Consider the following 18,275-nt stretch of genomic DNA (forward strand, 5'->3'; position numbering starts at 1 on the left):
AACATCGACACTTTGTATGATAAAGCTGGTAATTGTTATGATGATGAAGATCAGATTGCTGAGGTATTGGTGAGGCATTTTGATAATCTTTTTGAGACAACAAACTCGGTGGAAACTGCTCCTGTAATCGACAAAGTCAATCCCATGGTTTCGGATACTATGAAAAATATGCTTGAAGCCCCTTTCAAAGGTGAGGAAGTTATAGAAGCCATCAAACATATGCACCCAACGAAAGCTCCTGACCCCGATGGTATGTGTGCTCTCTTCTACCAAAAATTCTGGAATATTATTGGTCATGATGTAATTGAGCGGGTGCTGAATATTTTGAACAATGGTGAAGAAATTGGCTCTATAAATCAGACTTACATTGCTCTCATCCCGAAAAAAAAAAAAATCTGTAAGTCTCCTGTTGATTTTAGACCAATTAGCTTGTGTAATGTCATTTACAAGATAGTGGCTAAGGTGCTTGCTAATAGACTTAAAAAAGCTCTTCCCGACATTATTCACGAATCGCAGAGTGGTTTTGTCCCTGGGAGGCTCATAACTGACAATATCCTTGTGGCGTATGAATGTTTTCACTTTTTGAGGAAAAAGAAAAAAGGGAAGAAGGGCTACTTGGGGTTAAAGCTTGACATGAGTAAAGCTTATGACCGAGTCGAATGGGTGTTTCTAGAGAAAATGATGATCAAATTGGGCTTCCCCGAATGCTTTGTGTTGTCTATTATGGCTTGTGTTCGTACTGCTACATTCTCAATTCTCGTTAATGGTCAACCCTCGAGAGAATTTTGTTCGTCCAGAGGTCTCAGGCAAGGGGACCCCCTCTCCCCCTTCCTGTTTATTATTTGTGCTGAAGGTCTTTCAACCTTAATGAGAGATGCGGAGAATAGAAAGCTTATTCATGGAATAAAAATCAGGAAACAGGTTGAGCCCATATCCCACTTGTTTTTTGCGGATGATAGCCTTTTGTTTGTGAGGGCTAATGATGATGAGGTGGATAATGTGTTGGATATCCTTTCTACCTATGAAACTGCTTCGGGACAGAAATTGAATATGGAGAATTCGAAGTCTCTTTTAGCCGAAATATTGAGCCAGAAAAGCAAAATATCCTTCAATTGAAGTTATCTTTTAAGGCCGTCGAGGGACATGAAAAATATCTTGGGTTACCTACGTACCTTGGTAGCTCGAAGAAACGGGTGTTTTCTATCATTCAAGATCGGGTCTGGAAAAAGTTGAAAGGTTGGAAGGAAGGGTTTTTATCTCAAGTGGGAAGAGAAATTCTCATAAAAGCAGTGGCACAAGCGATCCCTACTTACGCTATGCAATGCTTTAAAATTCCTGTTAGCATATTAAATGAAATTGAAAGACTCTGTAGAAACTTTTTCTGGGGTCAGCGAAAAGATGAACGCAAATTGGCGTGGGTTGCCTGGGAGAAGACTTATGTGTCTAAAAAGCAGGGGGTTTGGGGATGAGAAACCTAAAAGCTTTTAACAAAGCTATGCTCGCTAAACAAGCGTGGCGAATTATGAACAATACCCCTTCTTTAATGGTTAAAATTTTGAAGCAAAAGTACTTCCCAAAAGGTGATTTTCTGTCTGCCAACTTAAGCTCCAATTCAAGTTTCACATGGAGATCAATTTTGTCAGCTAGGGACCTTATCACTAGGGGTGCTCGCAAGACTATTGGGAATGGTTCTTCTACTGATATTTGGAATGAACCTTGGATTCCATCGCTCCCTGGATTCCGACCTCTTCCTAAGCAATCTCGTGCTGATAATAAGCCTTCTGTTGTGAGTGAATTAATTTGCGATGGGGAATGGAGAGCTGACCTTCTTAGCTCTCATTTTCTTGATTGGGAGGTGGAGGAAATTCTTAAAATTCCTATTGCTAGGTATGGTGGGGATGATGTGTGGACTTGGCACTTTACTAAGAATGGTGAATTCTCAGTGCGAAGTGCTTATCATGTGGAGCTGAAGGCATCTCTTGAGTCTCGTGCTTCTTCTTCTGAGTCTGATAATCCGACTGTTTGGAACAGGTTGTGAAAGGCTAACATACCCCCAAAAATCAAACTTTTTGGGTGGCGTGTTCTTCATGAAAGTATTGCAGTCCGTAGCTCCCTCTCTATGCGTGGTATGTGTGTTGACACTACTTGTCCTTGCTGTGGGACTGAACCTGAAACCATTCTGCATTCTCTGTTCCTGTGTCAGGAAGCAAGGTTGGTGTGGTATGCTTCCCCGCTCCGTTTAGACACCTCTCCTTTGGCTTCGAATTCCCTGCTTGATCTGTTCTTTTCCCTTGCTGCTAAGTTCAAAGAGAAATTCTGGTGGGACTTGTTTTGGTGTTTACTCTGGGGCATTTGGCTGAAGAGAAATGCATTTCTCTTTGAGAATAGATCAATCCTGATTGAAGATGTCATCCTGAAAGCGTCAGGTCTGGTGGGTGAGTTTTCTAAGGCAAATGAGGTCCTTGCGTCTTGTGTGGGCATCTCTACGAGCTGTAGCCACACCTGGTCCCCTCCTGCTTTGGGTGTGTATAAAGTGAATACTGATGCTGCTTGTTTTGCGGATAATAAGGTGGGTATTGGAGCTATTATGAGGGATTGGTTGGGTGATGTTATGGTGTCAACTTGCTGTTTGGTGAAGGGTTCTTTTGACATTGAAATTGCGGAGGCGATGGCTGCGAGACATGGTTTAACTATTGCTCTAGAAGCAGGTCTACAACACATCATTCTGGAAGTTGACTGCTTGAATTTGTATCATAAGATCAAAAGGGGCACTCGAGTGAAGTCTGCTGTGGGTACTGTCATTGGCGACATTTTTCAGATTGCAAATTACTGTTCTTCCTTTGCTGTCAGTCATGTGGGAAGGAAGGGGAATGGGGCTGCCCATAAATTAGCAAATATAAGTAGAGTTTTTAGTGACTTAAGGGTGTGGTTTGAAGTGAAGGAATTGTGTCTTCGATAAGTGCAATTACTAGATATATCAAGGATCACTATTATGGAGATAATAAGTTCATTCTATTGGGGCGTCATCCTCTGTTGCTAGACTATGAGAGATGATCTTTGGGCTAGTCAAATAGCCCAAAGCCCTTTAGAATGGATCCTATATTGGTCACACACAAGGGTATTGGGTTAAGCAAGTTAGAGGCCCATTAATGGGCCTCATGAGCAATCAATTAGTCATAAGCATGAGTGGGCTAAGTATAGTTTGAGTGGGATTAGGAAGTGGGCTTGAATTTGGACTTGGACTATTATTTAGAGATGCGATCTATAAATAATAGCCTTGCCTAGGGTTGATGATACAAGTCACAATTGACAATACAGTGAATTGTGAATCAAGCAACCACCATCCAAAGGCCCTCATCCTCCCTCTCTCACACGCACGCCTCTCCTCCCCTCTCACCCACGGCCAGCCACCCCTAGTGGCCACGTGGTGTTGCGCGGTGGTTCTTGCCTGGTTGATCGTTCGTCCATCTCCGTAGAAGGTCGATAGAAGTGTTCTTTCGTGACTAACTAGCATTAGTGGAGGTCTTAATCTGTGCCCGTGGACCAAGTAGAGGAATCGCATTTGAGGTTCTTTATCTCCCCATTGTTCTTGCTCGATCATCGTGGAATCACGCTTCAAAGGTATAATTCTTACTTCTTTATGTGTTATGCATGAGATCCTTGGTTTGGTGCTATATGAATATGATTCATGTTAATTCCGCATTTAGTACCTATAATCTCCTACAGTGGTATCAGTTAGCCTCTTGCATTTACATATATTGAGTAATAATTCTTTGATAATCCACAATTTTAATTCAATTAGGAGGGAGAATAATTTAATTATGAGTCAATTGTTATTTTAAATATGATTTAACAATATAGAATCATTAAAGGTGTTTAATTTGCTCCATATTAGCCATCAATTGATCCGAATTTTGCCCCAAAATATTCGAAAAATTCGAACCCCTAAAACCCTAATTTCGAAAATTTCGAATTTTAAACCCTAATTTGTGAAATTTTGTGTTTAATTTTGATTTATTTCGATGGTAATATGTTTAAGGAATTTAATCTATTTGATTACATGTTAAAATTATGAATTTTTCATGATCAAATTATTTAATTTAAATGTTAAATTAAATTGGGGATTAATTTCATCAAGAACCCTAATTTCAAAATTGAATATGATTTAATTTTGGGATTAATAGGACCACATAAAGTTTAATTGATTTTTACAAAATATGTTTTGTTTTAATTAATTAAAATCAAAAAAAAAAAAAAAAAAAAAAAAAAAAAAAGAGGAAAGAACAGCAGCAGCACCGCGGCTGGGTGGCGCTGCCACGGTGGTGCCGCTGCTGGTGGTCCAGGAGGGAGGGGGCGGGGCTGGGTCAGGCAGCAAGGAGCAGCGCAGCAGTGCACCGCCCCTTGCGTGTGCTGCTGCTGCTGTTCCTGCGTCACTGCAGGGGCAGCGCACACCGTAAGGTGTGCGGCCACCGTGGCCGGCTTCGACTGGCCACACCACGGTGGCTGACGCGGCCCTATTTAAAAAAAAAAATTTTTATTATTTTATTTTGGATAAAATCAGTTTTCAAATTTAAAAATAAAAAAAAAAAAATATTAAAGATAAGTTTAAATTTTGAAAAGATAATTAACAAATTTAAAGTTGTTATTTGTGTTAAGTTTGGATAATTATGGAGCAAAAGATTCTATAAGGATAATAATTGATTAAATAATGTGATTATCTCATAATTATTTATGGATAATAATTGATTTAAAATATGTGATTGGCAAGTAATTAGGATAGAATTCCTAAATTATTTAGGATAATCATGGAAAATAAATATGATTTATATTCCATAATTTCAAATAAGATTTGATTCTATCTCATACCTAAATTAAAATATATGATATTTTATAATTGGTTATGATTAATATATGATATTATCTAATTACAGTAATTAATTAAAATATGAGATATTTATAGCCATGTTTCCTTCATTATGATCATCAGATGTTGTAGTTTAGGAAAGCATGATGAGTGATTTATTATATGGCACTTTATAATATATGATATTGTTTATTGCTATATATAGACTAGTATGGCCCATAGATTCTAAAATACGATCTACGCATCGTGATGTATTTTTGTAATCTAAATACGGTCTGCGTACCGTTGAGTATTTTTGTAATTTATTTTATTTTATTTAAATAGTAGATAGAATAGAATAAAATTACAGGTTGCAGTTGATCCAAAAGCCAATGAAGTGAAGGCCCAATGGAGCAAGATGGATGAGATCCATGAAGATCCCAGTGGGAGCATTTTACTTTATTAGTTTTCTTAGGATTAAGGGGTCATACTATGTCATGCTTTATTGCATTAGTAGATTATGCATGTTTAGGTTTATTTATGTTGCTTGATGATGCGCTAGAGTTTACTATACAATCACAACATAATAAATCTAGATCCCAGAAATATTGATGCAGCTTTCCCAATTAAAAACCCGACGAAAACCTTGATCGTTTGTGATGGGTCGGCCTCAGCAGAGCGTCATAATATATCTTGGGGAAGTGGGGGTAGATCACGTTCTACACTTTTAATTGGTTATATTCAACAAGGTTACCTAAAGATCAGTTTAGAACCTTGAAGCTAAGAGTAATAATTAAACATGTGATGGTTAATTATTCAACCAAGAATTACAAGAGTTGTAATCAGTAAAGAGTTTACTCACCTTGAAAATGTAATGGTTGATGGCAGGGCCTCAGTCCGGTTAATTATTGCACAAATAAAGGATCTTGGAATCATTTTATTCAATAGGGATCATTTTAATATTGAATAAAATGCTTTAAAGTTACCAATAAATTCTAAATTACTTATGGTACTTTAAATTTATTAAACATAATTATTGAATTTTGCCTCGTTTTGTTTTTGTTTGTAGATGAATAACTTATATGACAACACAGATTTACCAATGAAACTCAATTTAAGGCTTAATCTCATAAACTACAGGCAATGGGAGGGCGAATTGAGAAATGTTCTCACAAGCTTCAAGCTTGACGCTCGCCTATATGTACCCGTTGAGAACAAGTGTGCTCCTGGTCAGGACCCTGAAATGCATGCAAAATTAGTTTTGGATGCAATAAAGGTCAAGAACCTAATACTGGAATCTATTCCAAACTGTTGGTACAATAGGTTCAGACGGTATGAGGTGACCAACTTATATCAATGTCTTCGTGCTATCTGTAGGGGTGGCATGGGGGCATTGGGTAGTGGAGGTGTCAACGATCCAAATGTAAGAGAGATCGTTAACTCGATCCCTCAGATTTACTATTCCTGGGCTGACAGTTTAAGGTATGAGACTTACCGGATTCATGGTAAGATAATGGCAAAGAAACTCTTACCTGGTCAGTCAGTGAGGAACCATGTCAATGAATTGGTTGATATGATCAACCAAATGGATGTCCTCGGTAAACCGATTGATGATGATTCTGCACGTGACATTATTTTGTTCTCACTCCATGCTGGTTTTGACATTGTAAGACTTTCTCATAATGATGAGGGATCATCTGCAAATTTGATCAACATCTTACTTAACCATGCTGAGGAGGCCCTGATAAGGAGAGATTGCCAGTGCTTCTATTGTGGTGGATGGCAAGCCCATACACCAGGGTGTCCCCATTATGCACCAGTGAAAACAGAAGGTAAGGAGTTACTTGATGTTTTTGTTGTAGAAATTAATCTTACTTCATCTTCCACTTGGGTATTCGATACCGGTTGTGGTGCTCATATCGTCAATGACGTGCAGGGCTTGAAAGGAAGTAGGAAGCTAGATCCAGGAGAAGTAACACTTCGAGTAGGAAATGGAGCAAAAGTTGCTGCACTTGCTATTGGGAGTTATCATTTGAGACTTACTTCTGGATTAATTTTAGTACTTAATAACTGTTATTTCGTTCCCAGCATTACTAAAAACATTATTTCAGTTCCAGTTTTAGATACTGAAGGTTTTTCATTTGAAATAAGAGACAAACGTTGTTTTATTTCGAAAGAAAACATGTTATATGCTAATGCTAAGTTAATTAATGGTTTGTATGTTTTAGAATATACAACTCATGTCTACAACATAGATCATAAAAAGCAGAAAACAGATGGTTCAAACCCAACTTACCTATGGCATTGTAGGCTTGGACATATTAACCAAAAGCGCGTCCAGAAATTACACAAGGATGGACTCCTTTCTTCTTTTGATTATGAATCATTTGAAAACTGTGAGTCATGCTTGCTTGGGAAAATGACTAAGTCACCCTTTACGGGTATAGGTGAAAGAGCTAGCGACCTTTTGGGACTCATACATACAGATGTGTGTGGACCAATGAGTTCAAAAGCCAGGGGTGGATATAATTACTTCATTACTTTTACTGATGATTTAAGTAGATATGGTTACATTTACTTAATGAAGCTCAAGTCGGAAGCCTTTGAAAAGTTCAAAGAATTCCAGAATGAAGTACAAAACCAGCTTGGGAAGACAATTAAGGCACTACGATCTGATCGTGGTGGCGAATATTTAACCCAAGAATTTGATGAACATCTGATTAATTGTGGAATAATTTCACAATTAACCCCTCCAGGGACACCTCAATTAAATGGAGTGTTAGAAAGGAGAAATAGGACTCTACTAGATATGGTTAGGTCCATGATGAGCTTTACTGATCTTCATATATCCTTTTGGGGATATGCATTAGGAGCAGCTGCAAGAATACTAAACAGAAGCCCATCCAAAGCTGTAGAAAGTTGTCTTTTCTCAAGATTTGGGGATGTGAAGCCTATGTAAAACGTTTACAAGGCGATAAACTACACCCTAAATCAGACAAGTGTTTCTTTGTGGGCTACCCCAAAGAAACAAAAGGGTATTACTTCTACAATCGCGAAGATGACAAAGTGTTTGTTGCTCGCGATGGTGTCTTTCTAGAAAAGGAATTTCTATCTAGAAAGCCAAGTGGGAGTAAAGTGGTTCTCGAAGAAATTTGAGACGAGCAACAAATGGATGTGGATAACACCACATCAGAGGCGAGGGCGCATGAAACGATTAATCATGCGTCGGAGCAAGCTAATTCCACCAGCGAGACTCCTATCGTCCCACTTGAATCTTATTCATGCGAAAATCTTCAAGGAGTTGGAGAGAAAATTTCTACTGTTACTCCTACCCCACGTAGGTCTGCCAGAATCAGAAACAAACAGTTTGTCGAGATTCTGTTAACTGAGGATTCTGAAATCTTCTTATTGGAGAATGAGGAACCCACAACCTACAAGCAAGCTTTGGTGAGCCCCAACTCAGATAAATGGCTTGAGGCCATGAAATCCGAAATGGAGTCAATGTCTGAAAATAAAGTGTGGACCCTAGTTGACTTGCCTAATGGGGTAAAACCCATTGGTTGCAAATGGGTCTACAAGATTAAAACAGACAAGGATGGAAATGCCTACATCCATAAAGCAAGACTAGTTGCAAAAGGGTTCAGACAGATTCATGGTATTGACTATGATGAAACTTTTTCCCCAGTAGCAATGCTTAAGTCCATTCGGATTCTTCTAGCGATCGCCGCATTTTTCGATTACGAAATATGGCAGATGGATGTCAAAACCGCATTCTTGAATGGGTTCTTGAAGGAGGAAGTGTATATGACACAACCTGAGGGTTTTGAAGATCCAGAAAATCCTAGAAAAGTATGCAAGCTTGAGAAATCCATTTATGGATTGAAGCAGGCATCCAGGAGTTGGAATCTTCGTTTTGATGAAGCGATCAAAAGGTTTGATTTTGTCAAAAGTGAAGAGGAACCTTGTGTATACAAGAAGTTTAGTGGGAGCAGCATAGTCTTCTTAGTCTTGTATGTGGATGACATACTTCTCATGGGAAATGACATACCAATGCTTGAATCAGTCAAGGAATGGTTGAAGAGTTGTTTTTCCATGAAAGACTTAGGTGAAGCTGAGTACATTTTGGGAATCAAAATCCATAGAGACAGGTCTCGAAGGATGATTGGACTAAGTCAAGAGACTTATATTGATAAGGTTCTTGACAGGTTCGAGATGACAAACTCCAAGAGAGGTTTTCTCCCCATGTCCCATGGCATTACGCTCAGTAAATCTCAATGCCCGGTTATGCCAGATGAGATGAGACGTATGGCTATCATTCCTTATGCTTCTGCAATAGGATCGATAATGTATGCCATGATTTGTACAAGGCCGGATGTTGCATATGCTCTAAGCATGTGCAGCAGGTTTCAGGCAAATCCAGGTGAAGCACACTGGACAGCTGCCAAGAACATCCTTAAGTACTTGAGAAGGACGAAAGGAATGTTTCTAGTGTATGGCGGCGAAGATGAGTTGGTTGTCAAAGGTTATACGGATGCGAGTTTCCAAACAGACAGGGATGACTTCAGATCTCAATCTGGATACATTTTCTGTCTGAATGGAGGAGCAGTGAGCTGGAAGAGTTCGAAGCAAAGCACTGTCGCAGACTCTACGACAGAATCAGAGTATTTGGCTGCTGTTGAAGCAGCTAAGGAAGCTGTTTGGATAAAGAAGTTCCTGACTGAGCTGGATATTGTACCAAGTTCTCAAAAGGGTATCGAGATATATTGTGACAATAATGGAGCTATTGCTCAATCCAAGGAAGCTAGGTCACACTTCAAATCCAAACATGTAGAGAGGAAGTTTCACCTCATTCGAGAGATCGTTGACAGAGGAGATGTCAAGATGAGCAAAATTCACACGGATGAGAACATCGCTGATCCGCTTACTAAACCCCTTCCAATGCCTAAGCATGAGAAGCATACTAGTGCAACTGGATTGAAGCGAATGGTGTAATTAGAAGTTGTTATTTGTTTTGAGAAAATAAATTACATATGTAATACATTCATTTGCAGAATTATGTTTAATCAGAAATTATCTTTTCTCTTATTTAATTGTGGTTTCAATATTAAATAAAATGTCCAAAAATAATTATGGATTGATGGGCTCATCAGGTTATCTATTAGATAGAGACCTGGTGTATGAAACCCCACAGGTGAACAAAATCCACATATTATTTAAGTTCCTAGTTCGAAATCATTAAAGTGGACATAAATGATTTAAATGAATGGACTAGCATGTAAGATTGATTGGATAGCTCGGTTTCATGGGCTATAGGAGCATAGTGATAAGGCTCGGTCAATCACATGGATATGCATGAATGATGCAGGATCGAACCATTGACCTACTTTGAAGTTCAAGTATAGAACTTCCGGATATATTAGTGGATTCCTTTGACATGAGTGGAACATTGGTTTCATTCAATGGATGAAATAACTGTGGTACATTCAAACGTCTTCCCGTAACTGGAGATTATAAAGGGTGTTTCCTGGTTGTTTCAGAAGTTGAGTGGGAGCTTTGGTTGCCACAAGATTGGATAGAGTCTTCCTATTAAATTAGGAATGTGTCATGTTTTGGCCTCTTGAAGAGGGAGAATTCAGAAAATGCATGGCCGTGCTCAAATGTGTTATATAGTAACCATTTGTTTTGTAATTCTAACTCGGATTTCAAGAAACGATTTGTAGATTAATATAGATCGCATAAGATGCAATCATATTATCAAATCGACACAAAATGACTTAAGGAATTTGAATATTGCGCACTTGTCTCAGACAAGTGGGAGATTGAAGGAATTGTGTCTTCGATAAGTGCAATTACTAGATATATCAAGGATCACTATTATGGAGATAATAAGTTCATTCTATTGGGGCGTCATCCTCTGTTGCTAGACTATGAGAGATGATCTTTGGGCTAGTCAAATAGCCCAAAGCCCTTTAGAATGGATCCTATATTGGTCACACACAAGGGTATTGGGTTAAGCAAGTTAGAGGCCCATTAATGGGCCTCATGAGCAATCAATTAGTCATAAGCATGAGTGGGCTAAGTATAGTTTGAGTGGGATTAGGAAGTGGGCTTGAATTTGGACTTGGACTATTATTTAGAGATGCGATCTATAAATAATAGCCTTGCCTAGGGTTGATGATACAAGTCACAATTGACAATACAGTGAATTGTGAATCAAGCAACCACCATCCAAAGGCCCTCATCCTCCCTCTCTCACACGCACGCCTCTCCTCCCCTCTCACCCACGGCCGGCCACCCCTAGTGGCCACGTGGTGTTGCGCGGTGGTTCTTGCCTGGTTGATCGTTCGTCCATCTCCGTAGAAGGTCGATAGAAGTGTTCTTTCGCGACTAACTAGCATTAGTGGAGGTCTTAATCTGTGCCCGTGGACCAAGTAGAGGAATCGCATTTGAGGTTCTTTATCTCCCCATTGTTCTTGCTCGATCATCGTGGAATCACGCTTCAAAGGTATAATTCTTACTTCTTTATGTGTTATGCATGAGATCCTTGGTTTGGTGCTATATGAATATGATTCATGTTAATTCCGCATTTAGTACCTATAATCTCCTACATGAAGAGGTCCCCCCTTGTGTCACTAATGTTGTTGCTCTTGATGTACCTTGATTTGGTTTTCCCTTAATAAAGCTGCTGTGGTGTTTGTGTGTCAAAAAAAAAAAAGAAAAATGGGAGCATTAAGATGATGGAACAGATTATCGGCTAATTGGGTCGGGTCATGGTTGACAGTATGCTGGTCCGCCCTATCCAAGTTAAGAGTTGGCCCATGTGGGTTAGGCGAAAGCCCAGTCTTCATGGGGCCCTAAAGTGGAGGGTACCGCGTGAGGCTGGTTTCACAGAGCAACGAAAACCTCCCGCTCTCGTCAGTGGAAGGATTACGGGCTTGCGCCTCCTTGGCCCATTAGTACCCTCTTGGCTGATACTGCAATTGGACCATCATTTTTTAATTTCTTTTTATTGACTATAACAATATTTAACTACTACGGAGTATTAATTAAATTTTACTATTTTTGTTACTTTTTACAGACTGGATCAATCAGTATTGTATTAGTTCCTCCATATTTTATTACTTATTTCATAACATTATTTTTTAATTTCTTTTTATTGACTATAACAATATTTTACTACTATTAATTAAATTTTACTATTTTTGTTTTTTTTATTACTTTTTACTATTATTCCTCTAAAACTCCACACATGAAATAAGTAATAAAATATGGAGGAACTAATACAATACTGATTGATCCAGTCTGTAAGACTATGTAAATTTTGAATAGCATGGTTCGTCACATACTAGCATTTTCAGAGAATGCTCCGTGCATGAAGTTATGAAATAAGTAATAAAATATAGAGGAAGTAATACAATACTGATTGATCCGGTCCATATGGCTATGTAAATTTTGAATAGCATGGTTCACCACATAGTAGCATTTTTAGAGAATACTTCCTGCATGAATTTATGAAATAAGTAATAAAATATGAAAGAAGTAATACAATACTGATTGATCCAATCCACAAGGCTATGAAAATTTTGAATAGCAAGGTTGGTTCGCCACATAGTAGCATTACTTGAATCGGAATGAGATGATTTTAATGTAAATGATCGTAATAGCAGCAAGCCCAAGTTTGCTATGGTTCCCTCCTTCCTAAGAGTTGGGTAAGGGTTCCAACTTCCAAGTAACAACGGGTACCCTCCTAAAATGAAAACTCCGACACTAATCTTCTTAATTGGACTTTCTATTTTTCTCAACAATCCCTAATTTTTTAGGGTTTTCCTTTGAATTTATTTCATAACATCACCAAATTACTAATGTATTATAGTTTTGAAAAATCTAATACAATCAATTTGATCGTTTTTAAAGACTCGTTGAAAAAGTTTTGAGCTCTGTAATCATGTTTATAAAGTATTGTGTACAATACGATAGTGATAGACATGTAGTACGGTGTCATTGTATGAGATTATGAGACTATGAGTGTTGTTTCTTCCTTTTAAGGTCTAACATTAGCGGTTACTCAAAAAATTCATTGATAAAAATAATTAAAAATATATATATTCCAACAATATGATTACATCAATTTTTCATAAATTTTACTATAAAAATTAGGTCATAACAATTTATGAGCTATAACCACGCTTTTTCAATATATTTACAGAAATACCACCAGATTAACAAAAATACGTTTATCTGGCAGATAAACTTGTATTTGCCCACAATTTATTAGAACTAGAATATTATAAAAGTTAATATCAAGGTAATTGATGAATCAAACATTGTGAAAAATATGAAAGAAACTCCGTTATTTTTCGTCCCTTGCATACCTTTTGAGAAAGAAAAATGATTTCTATTACGCCACTAGCTATTGATTTCATAACAAAAAACTGTAAATAAATATTTGTGCTTGTTTGGTATCAACAAAAAACCAAAAACATGTAACAAGAATAAGGGGTTTTCACTTTTCATTTGTTGTCTATTTTTAAAATTATCGTAATTTTAATAATTTTGACTTTTCATTATATGACATACTACCTCCGTTAAATGTTATGTGTAACTTTAGAATATTTTATATTTTATAAATAATACCCCAAAGTTGCACATAATATTTAACGGAGGTAATATATCATATGATTTTGAAAAAAAAAGAGCTTTATAGGATACAATCTTAAGAACCATTTCCAATGAAACAAAAAAACAATAATGATAAATTTCGTCATGAATTTCCAAAACAAAGGGTTCCCAAATCATTAAATTACACCATTTTGTACTAATTAATATAGCATTAAAAGGCTAATACTAATTGCTGAGCTTAGTAACGCAAGCTTGTGACTGGAGTGGGAGCATTAAATTGATGGAACAATTGAAGACTTGATAAGTGCAATTGAGTAGATTAGGGTGGGAAATTGGTTGGCTTGTAAGAGCAACTGACCGTGCTATAGGATCCGCGTCAGGCCCGGATTCCAAGCAATGGGGTTACCCCGCCCATAAGGAATGTGTACGAAAACTTGCACACAAATCTTCTAGTTAACCTAAACGACTTGAAAAACAAATTAATCTAAGTAAATTGTACACCACAAATTTTAGTAATACCAAATTTCATGTAAAAAAATTATGTTGTCAAACGAAATGCTAAATTAAACTTCAATTATGTTTTGATTTTGCTAACTCCGTCAATCAAGTTCAGTACATACGACACCCCCCTCAATAACCTGCTTTGATCAACTACTGACATCCTTAAAACCCACTTGTTTTTCCAAGAGAATTAAATACTTCACACCTTCACACACTCTATTCTGATCAAATAAAAGGATTAGTAGCCAATGCGAGCGAGGCTTCATGATCAGCTAGTTGATTAAACAAGGTGCAAATTACCAAGAACAACATTTCCTCCATAGCATGCCAAAGCTGAAACTTTCGAAAAAGTAGCAACTATTGCGTCAAACTGATAGTTCAGAACTACTAGAAATCGGAACCACAGTTTTGACAGTCGAAAAAGCATATGAGAAAGTTGCACATCATTAAGCAGCCGGAGCATCCAACCATTTGGGTTTGCTGAGCTGTGTGGCCGATGCCTCTGAAATGAATTTGATTAATGAGGAAAGACCACCCAAGAAGTTATGGTCAATAACATTGTTGCCGTCAAACACGTGTGCAAAATCAATAAGCTTAATCGTAGACTGAGGATTTCCACCGTTCTTTTCTGATTCACCATCGTAAATTAAAAGGATCGAGCAAGAGTTAAAGTGAAAATCTGTTTGATCCTCAAACCATGATTTTAGTTCCAGCAATTGTCGAAAAATTCCAGAGAAACCACCATACATATAACATGCTGGTGCAGAATCAGGTTTGCAATCTGAATCACCTAGCTGATTTGAAGACACAAACTTCCTCAATACTGATCTGACATCATCTGCTGTAAACTTCTGAATTTGCTTCCTGTCAGGTTTCCAATAACCAGATTTTTTGCCTTGATATATCTGCAGGCCAGATATCCTGAAACCCAAAGAAAGGCTGGTGGTTCCTCTATCTTTACGGAGGCACTTCGCAACATAATCCTCCGATGCTTGAGGATACCATGTTCTGGATCCGATTTTGATGTCCATGATGCATGGTTTTAAGTAATCCGAAACAACATCTTGCAAAACAAGGTGAGGATGCAGTCCAGATCCATCAGATGCCTCAATAATATGTGTACCATAAAATACAGGGAAGAAGCGAAGAATTTGCTTCTTGACTTTTGAGGTAGAATAGAGTGCTTCATAGAAAGCAACCTCTCTAGAGCCTCGTTCATCCTCCTGAAGAGGCTTGCAAAAGCGCCCTGATTCGTCTATCTGCGGACCTAATTTTCCCCCAAGGGCCAGGTGGCCTGCAACCTGATGTTCTGGGAATTTAATCATGGTGTTTGTCTCTTAAGTGTTTAGGTGTTGAAACTTTAGGGCTCAAATCAACTACAAGATTAAAATATACATAATCAGAAACAGACCAGAGTCAATGAGGGAATTCAGGAAGAAAGGGCCAAAAGAAAATAGAGAGAACTTGCACCCAGAAGAATTGAGGATAAAGAAGAAACTTCTATCAAGAAATATCAAAGACAATGTTATTCTGCATTTAGTCGGTGTATGTTGGTGTTTAAAAATCTTTGGAGGAACAGATGGATATCGATCTACAATAGCACATAAAATCTTCAAAGTACAGAAAGATAGGCTTCTCATGGAAGATCACCTTAGCTTTCATATAGATGCATTCCCCAATTACTTACAAATATAAGAAAGCACTATCATCATTCTCCAATACATGATATATGATATTTAAGCACTCATTTTGCCTCACACGAAGCACACTTTAACTACCACATTCGATGTCATTAGTATTACGAAGTGTTACAAGATACAGAATTTTATACATATAAACATGAAGAGCATTAAGTTTGAGCCTCAAGTGAAACTAATGCAGTAGAGTAGCCCAGGCCATTGTAGCTAATTGTGAATACGCCAATGACTTGGCACCCAATATGACAAACATTTCCCTATTTCTCAAAAAGTCCATCCATAACATTACATAAGTTAGCCTACATATATAGTTATAAACCAAAAAAGGGTAGTTGATTCAACCTTCTTACAAAGTTGAAGAGGGCCTTTTTGCGCTCTTGCTTGTATTCTAATAGTAAAACATCGCAATTCTACCTTAAGTTGCCATGACCCTTTCCTTACAAATTAATGATGATTAGACTTAATAGAACTGAGGTTGTTTGTAAGTACTACATATCTTAATTTGTTTAACTTAATTTCTACCAAGATTGTACAAGTTTCTTCCAAGAAGAGCATTCCCCACATCATTTCAGTCAATTGATAAAGACATACTTCACTTTAGAATATAGAATATGCATTTAAGACCACTTCAAACCAAACCCTTCTTTTCCAAATTACAAGACCCTGTAACTAAGCTAGATTAGTTGCACAACTATATTTCTTCGAGTTTCGATATAAAAGGTTTCTAAGAAGGATTCTTACTTAACAAATCTTGAATCCAACAACATTATCAATTCAAAAGATATCCATAAACTTCAATCACAACTCCTTAATTAGCATTATAGAAGTACTCTATCATCATCAAAATACTTTGAATTTTTCCAAAAATGGAGCAAAATTAGCACTTTTTATAGAGATGTAGAGTTAAAACACAGCTTTATATTATCAATTCCCAACAATTAACAAGCATAAATAAATTCATCAATCCTCAACTTTTACATTCATGCACAAGATATACTCATCTAACAATGAAATTCAATCTTATTCTAGACATTTATCAAACAATTTGGATGCAAAAACACAAACATTCAAAATGTATGAACGGATATTTCTCCAATTAACAAACACAGCTTCCAATTCACAAACACAATAGCAATAATACCCAGTTAAGCAAAAAATATTTAAAATAATAAGAAACCCAGAAAATCTTAGAAAGATTACAGAGGAGAGAGAATGAAAACCTTGTATTTGTTCAATTTCTTGAAAGGTTAGGAACTTATTGTTCGGCTGGCAATTTGGCATGCAGTTGTTACTATAAGAAGCTTCGTGGGGTTTTTCACAAGTGTTATGAAATTCAAAAGTTTCTGTTTTATTGCCAAGATTGCCAACAAATAATCAAATTATTATGGTGACATGACACATTGACACCCCACGCCCCACATGCCCTCGTCTCGATCTCGAACTTTTGCGTACTTGAACACGTAGTTGTATACAATACATCACTTGTATATAAAGATTATACTTTGTACGTTTCTAATAATATTTATGCATAAAATAATTTAGCAACATAAACTTTTTATTTATTTGAGATGTTTGTTCTTCTTTAAAAAATTTATTATTCATACTTTATACTACGTATTAAATTTTGAATATTTTGTTACTCGTATTTGTTTTTAACATTATTTGCCCATAATATCCTTGCTTGTGAAGGTAAACTACTATGAGTACGGTGTGCCTAGCTATGTCAATGTGAGACGATGTCTATACTCTATATAGTTAATTACTTGTATTAGCATGCACTATTTGTCCATCTATATACGACGTGTGAGGTGCATATGTCTATAATAGCGATCGTAATTTGGAGAGTATTAGAGTAGGGTATAAGCCTATGGGGCATCAGCAGTCTAAGCTAACTAGAAAACTGATTCCTGTTAATACAAGTTTAAGCACGAGAGTATCTTTTTAAGGATTTTTCAAAGCAACATTCTTTGAATTTAGAGCGAAAACAAAATTACATTGTAATAAACAATTAAAAAAGTATGTTAGTGTGCCAATCAATCATGTCACGCCTAATTGTCAGTACCAATGCGTAAGATTAGATGATTCATGATTCTTTTAAATTGAAGTTTAAGCCAAAAATTACCATTTATTATGAAATCATAAATCATTCTAATATGCCAACTTTCTTCACTTGAAGGTGTCCTCATTCCTCATTCATCTTAAAAAACTAATGTACTTGGTATCTAAATAAATTACAAGCTCTTAATTTAACCATGATTAAGAAGTTCGCGAGGCCATATTAAAGGACGTACCATCTAATTTAAATCCAAAATGCTGAAGCTTAAAGTGTACGGGAGAACAAACAAAATGGTTAGTTGGAATGAGGAAGAGAAAGGCAATTACAATGCTTTCGGCAATAGCTATAAGCCCTGTATAGAGGAGACAATGATCAAGAAACCCATCAAGCCTAAAAGGCACTCTTCATGCAAGACCGGAGAGGAAAATTTAAACTCCAACCCCATCGGATCAAGTCAATCGTGTTAGAAAAATGTCTTTTAATTACGAGTATTCTTGTCTTAATTTTTCGAAGTGTCAACATGTTAGTCGTGTCATGGCTAGAACCCACTCCCTAGCCA

At 37.1% G+C, this 18,275-nt stretch overlaps 2 protein-coding genes across 2 annotated transcripts; one reads left to right on the forward strand and one right to left on the reverse strand.

Annotated features, from left to right (window-relative positions):
- The first annotated feature begins 1,543 nt into the window (after window positions 1-1,543).
- On the forward strand, window positions 1,544-2,959 carry LOC145570866 (uncharacterized). The gene is made up of 2 exons (XM_081629992.1): window positions 1,544-2,020; window positions 2,204-2,959. The coding sequence occupies exons 1-2, from the start codon at window positions 1,544-1,546 to the stop codon at window positions 2,957-2,959; spliced, it is 1,233 nt and encodes a 410-aa protein (XP_081486118.1).
- An 11,137-nt stretch (window positions 2,960-14,096) lies between these two features.
- Window positions 14,097-17,096, reverse strand: LOC145572010 (inositol polyphosphate multikinase alpha-like). Its single transcript, XM_081631032.1, has 2 exons — window positions 16,881-17,096; window positions 14,097-15,339 (listed from the first exon to the last, which is right to left on the reverse strand). The coding sequence occupies exon 2, from the start codon at window positions 15,286-15,288 to the stop codon at window positions 14,410-14,412; it is 879 nt and encodes a 292-aa protein (XP_081487158.1). The 5' UTR covers window positions 15,289-15,339; window positions 16,881-17,096; the 3' UTR covers window positions 14,097-14,409.
- Between the last annotated feature and the right edge of the window lie 1,179 nt (window positions 17,097-18,275).

The sequence above is a fragment of the Chenopodium album genome, chromosome 12 (assembly GCF_948465745.1).
Source record: "Chenopodium album chromosome 12, dcCheAlbu1.1, whole genome shotgun sequence".
NCBI classification, from domain to species: domain Eukaryota; kingdom Viridiplantae; phylum Streptophyta; class Magnoliopsida; order Caryophyllales; family Amaranthaceae; genus Chenopodium; species Chenopodium album.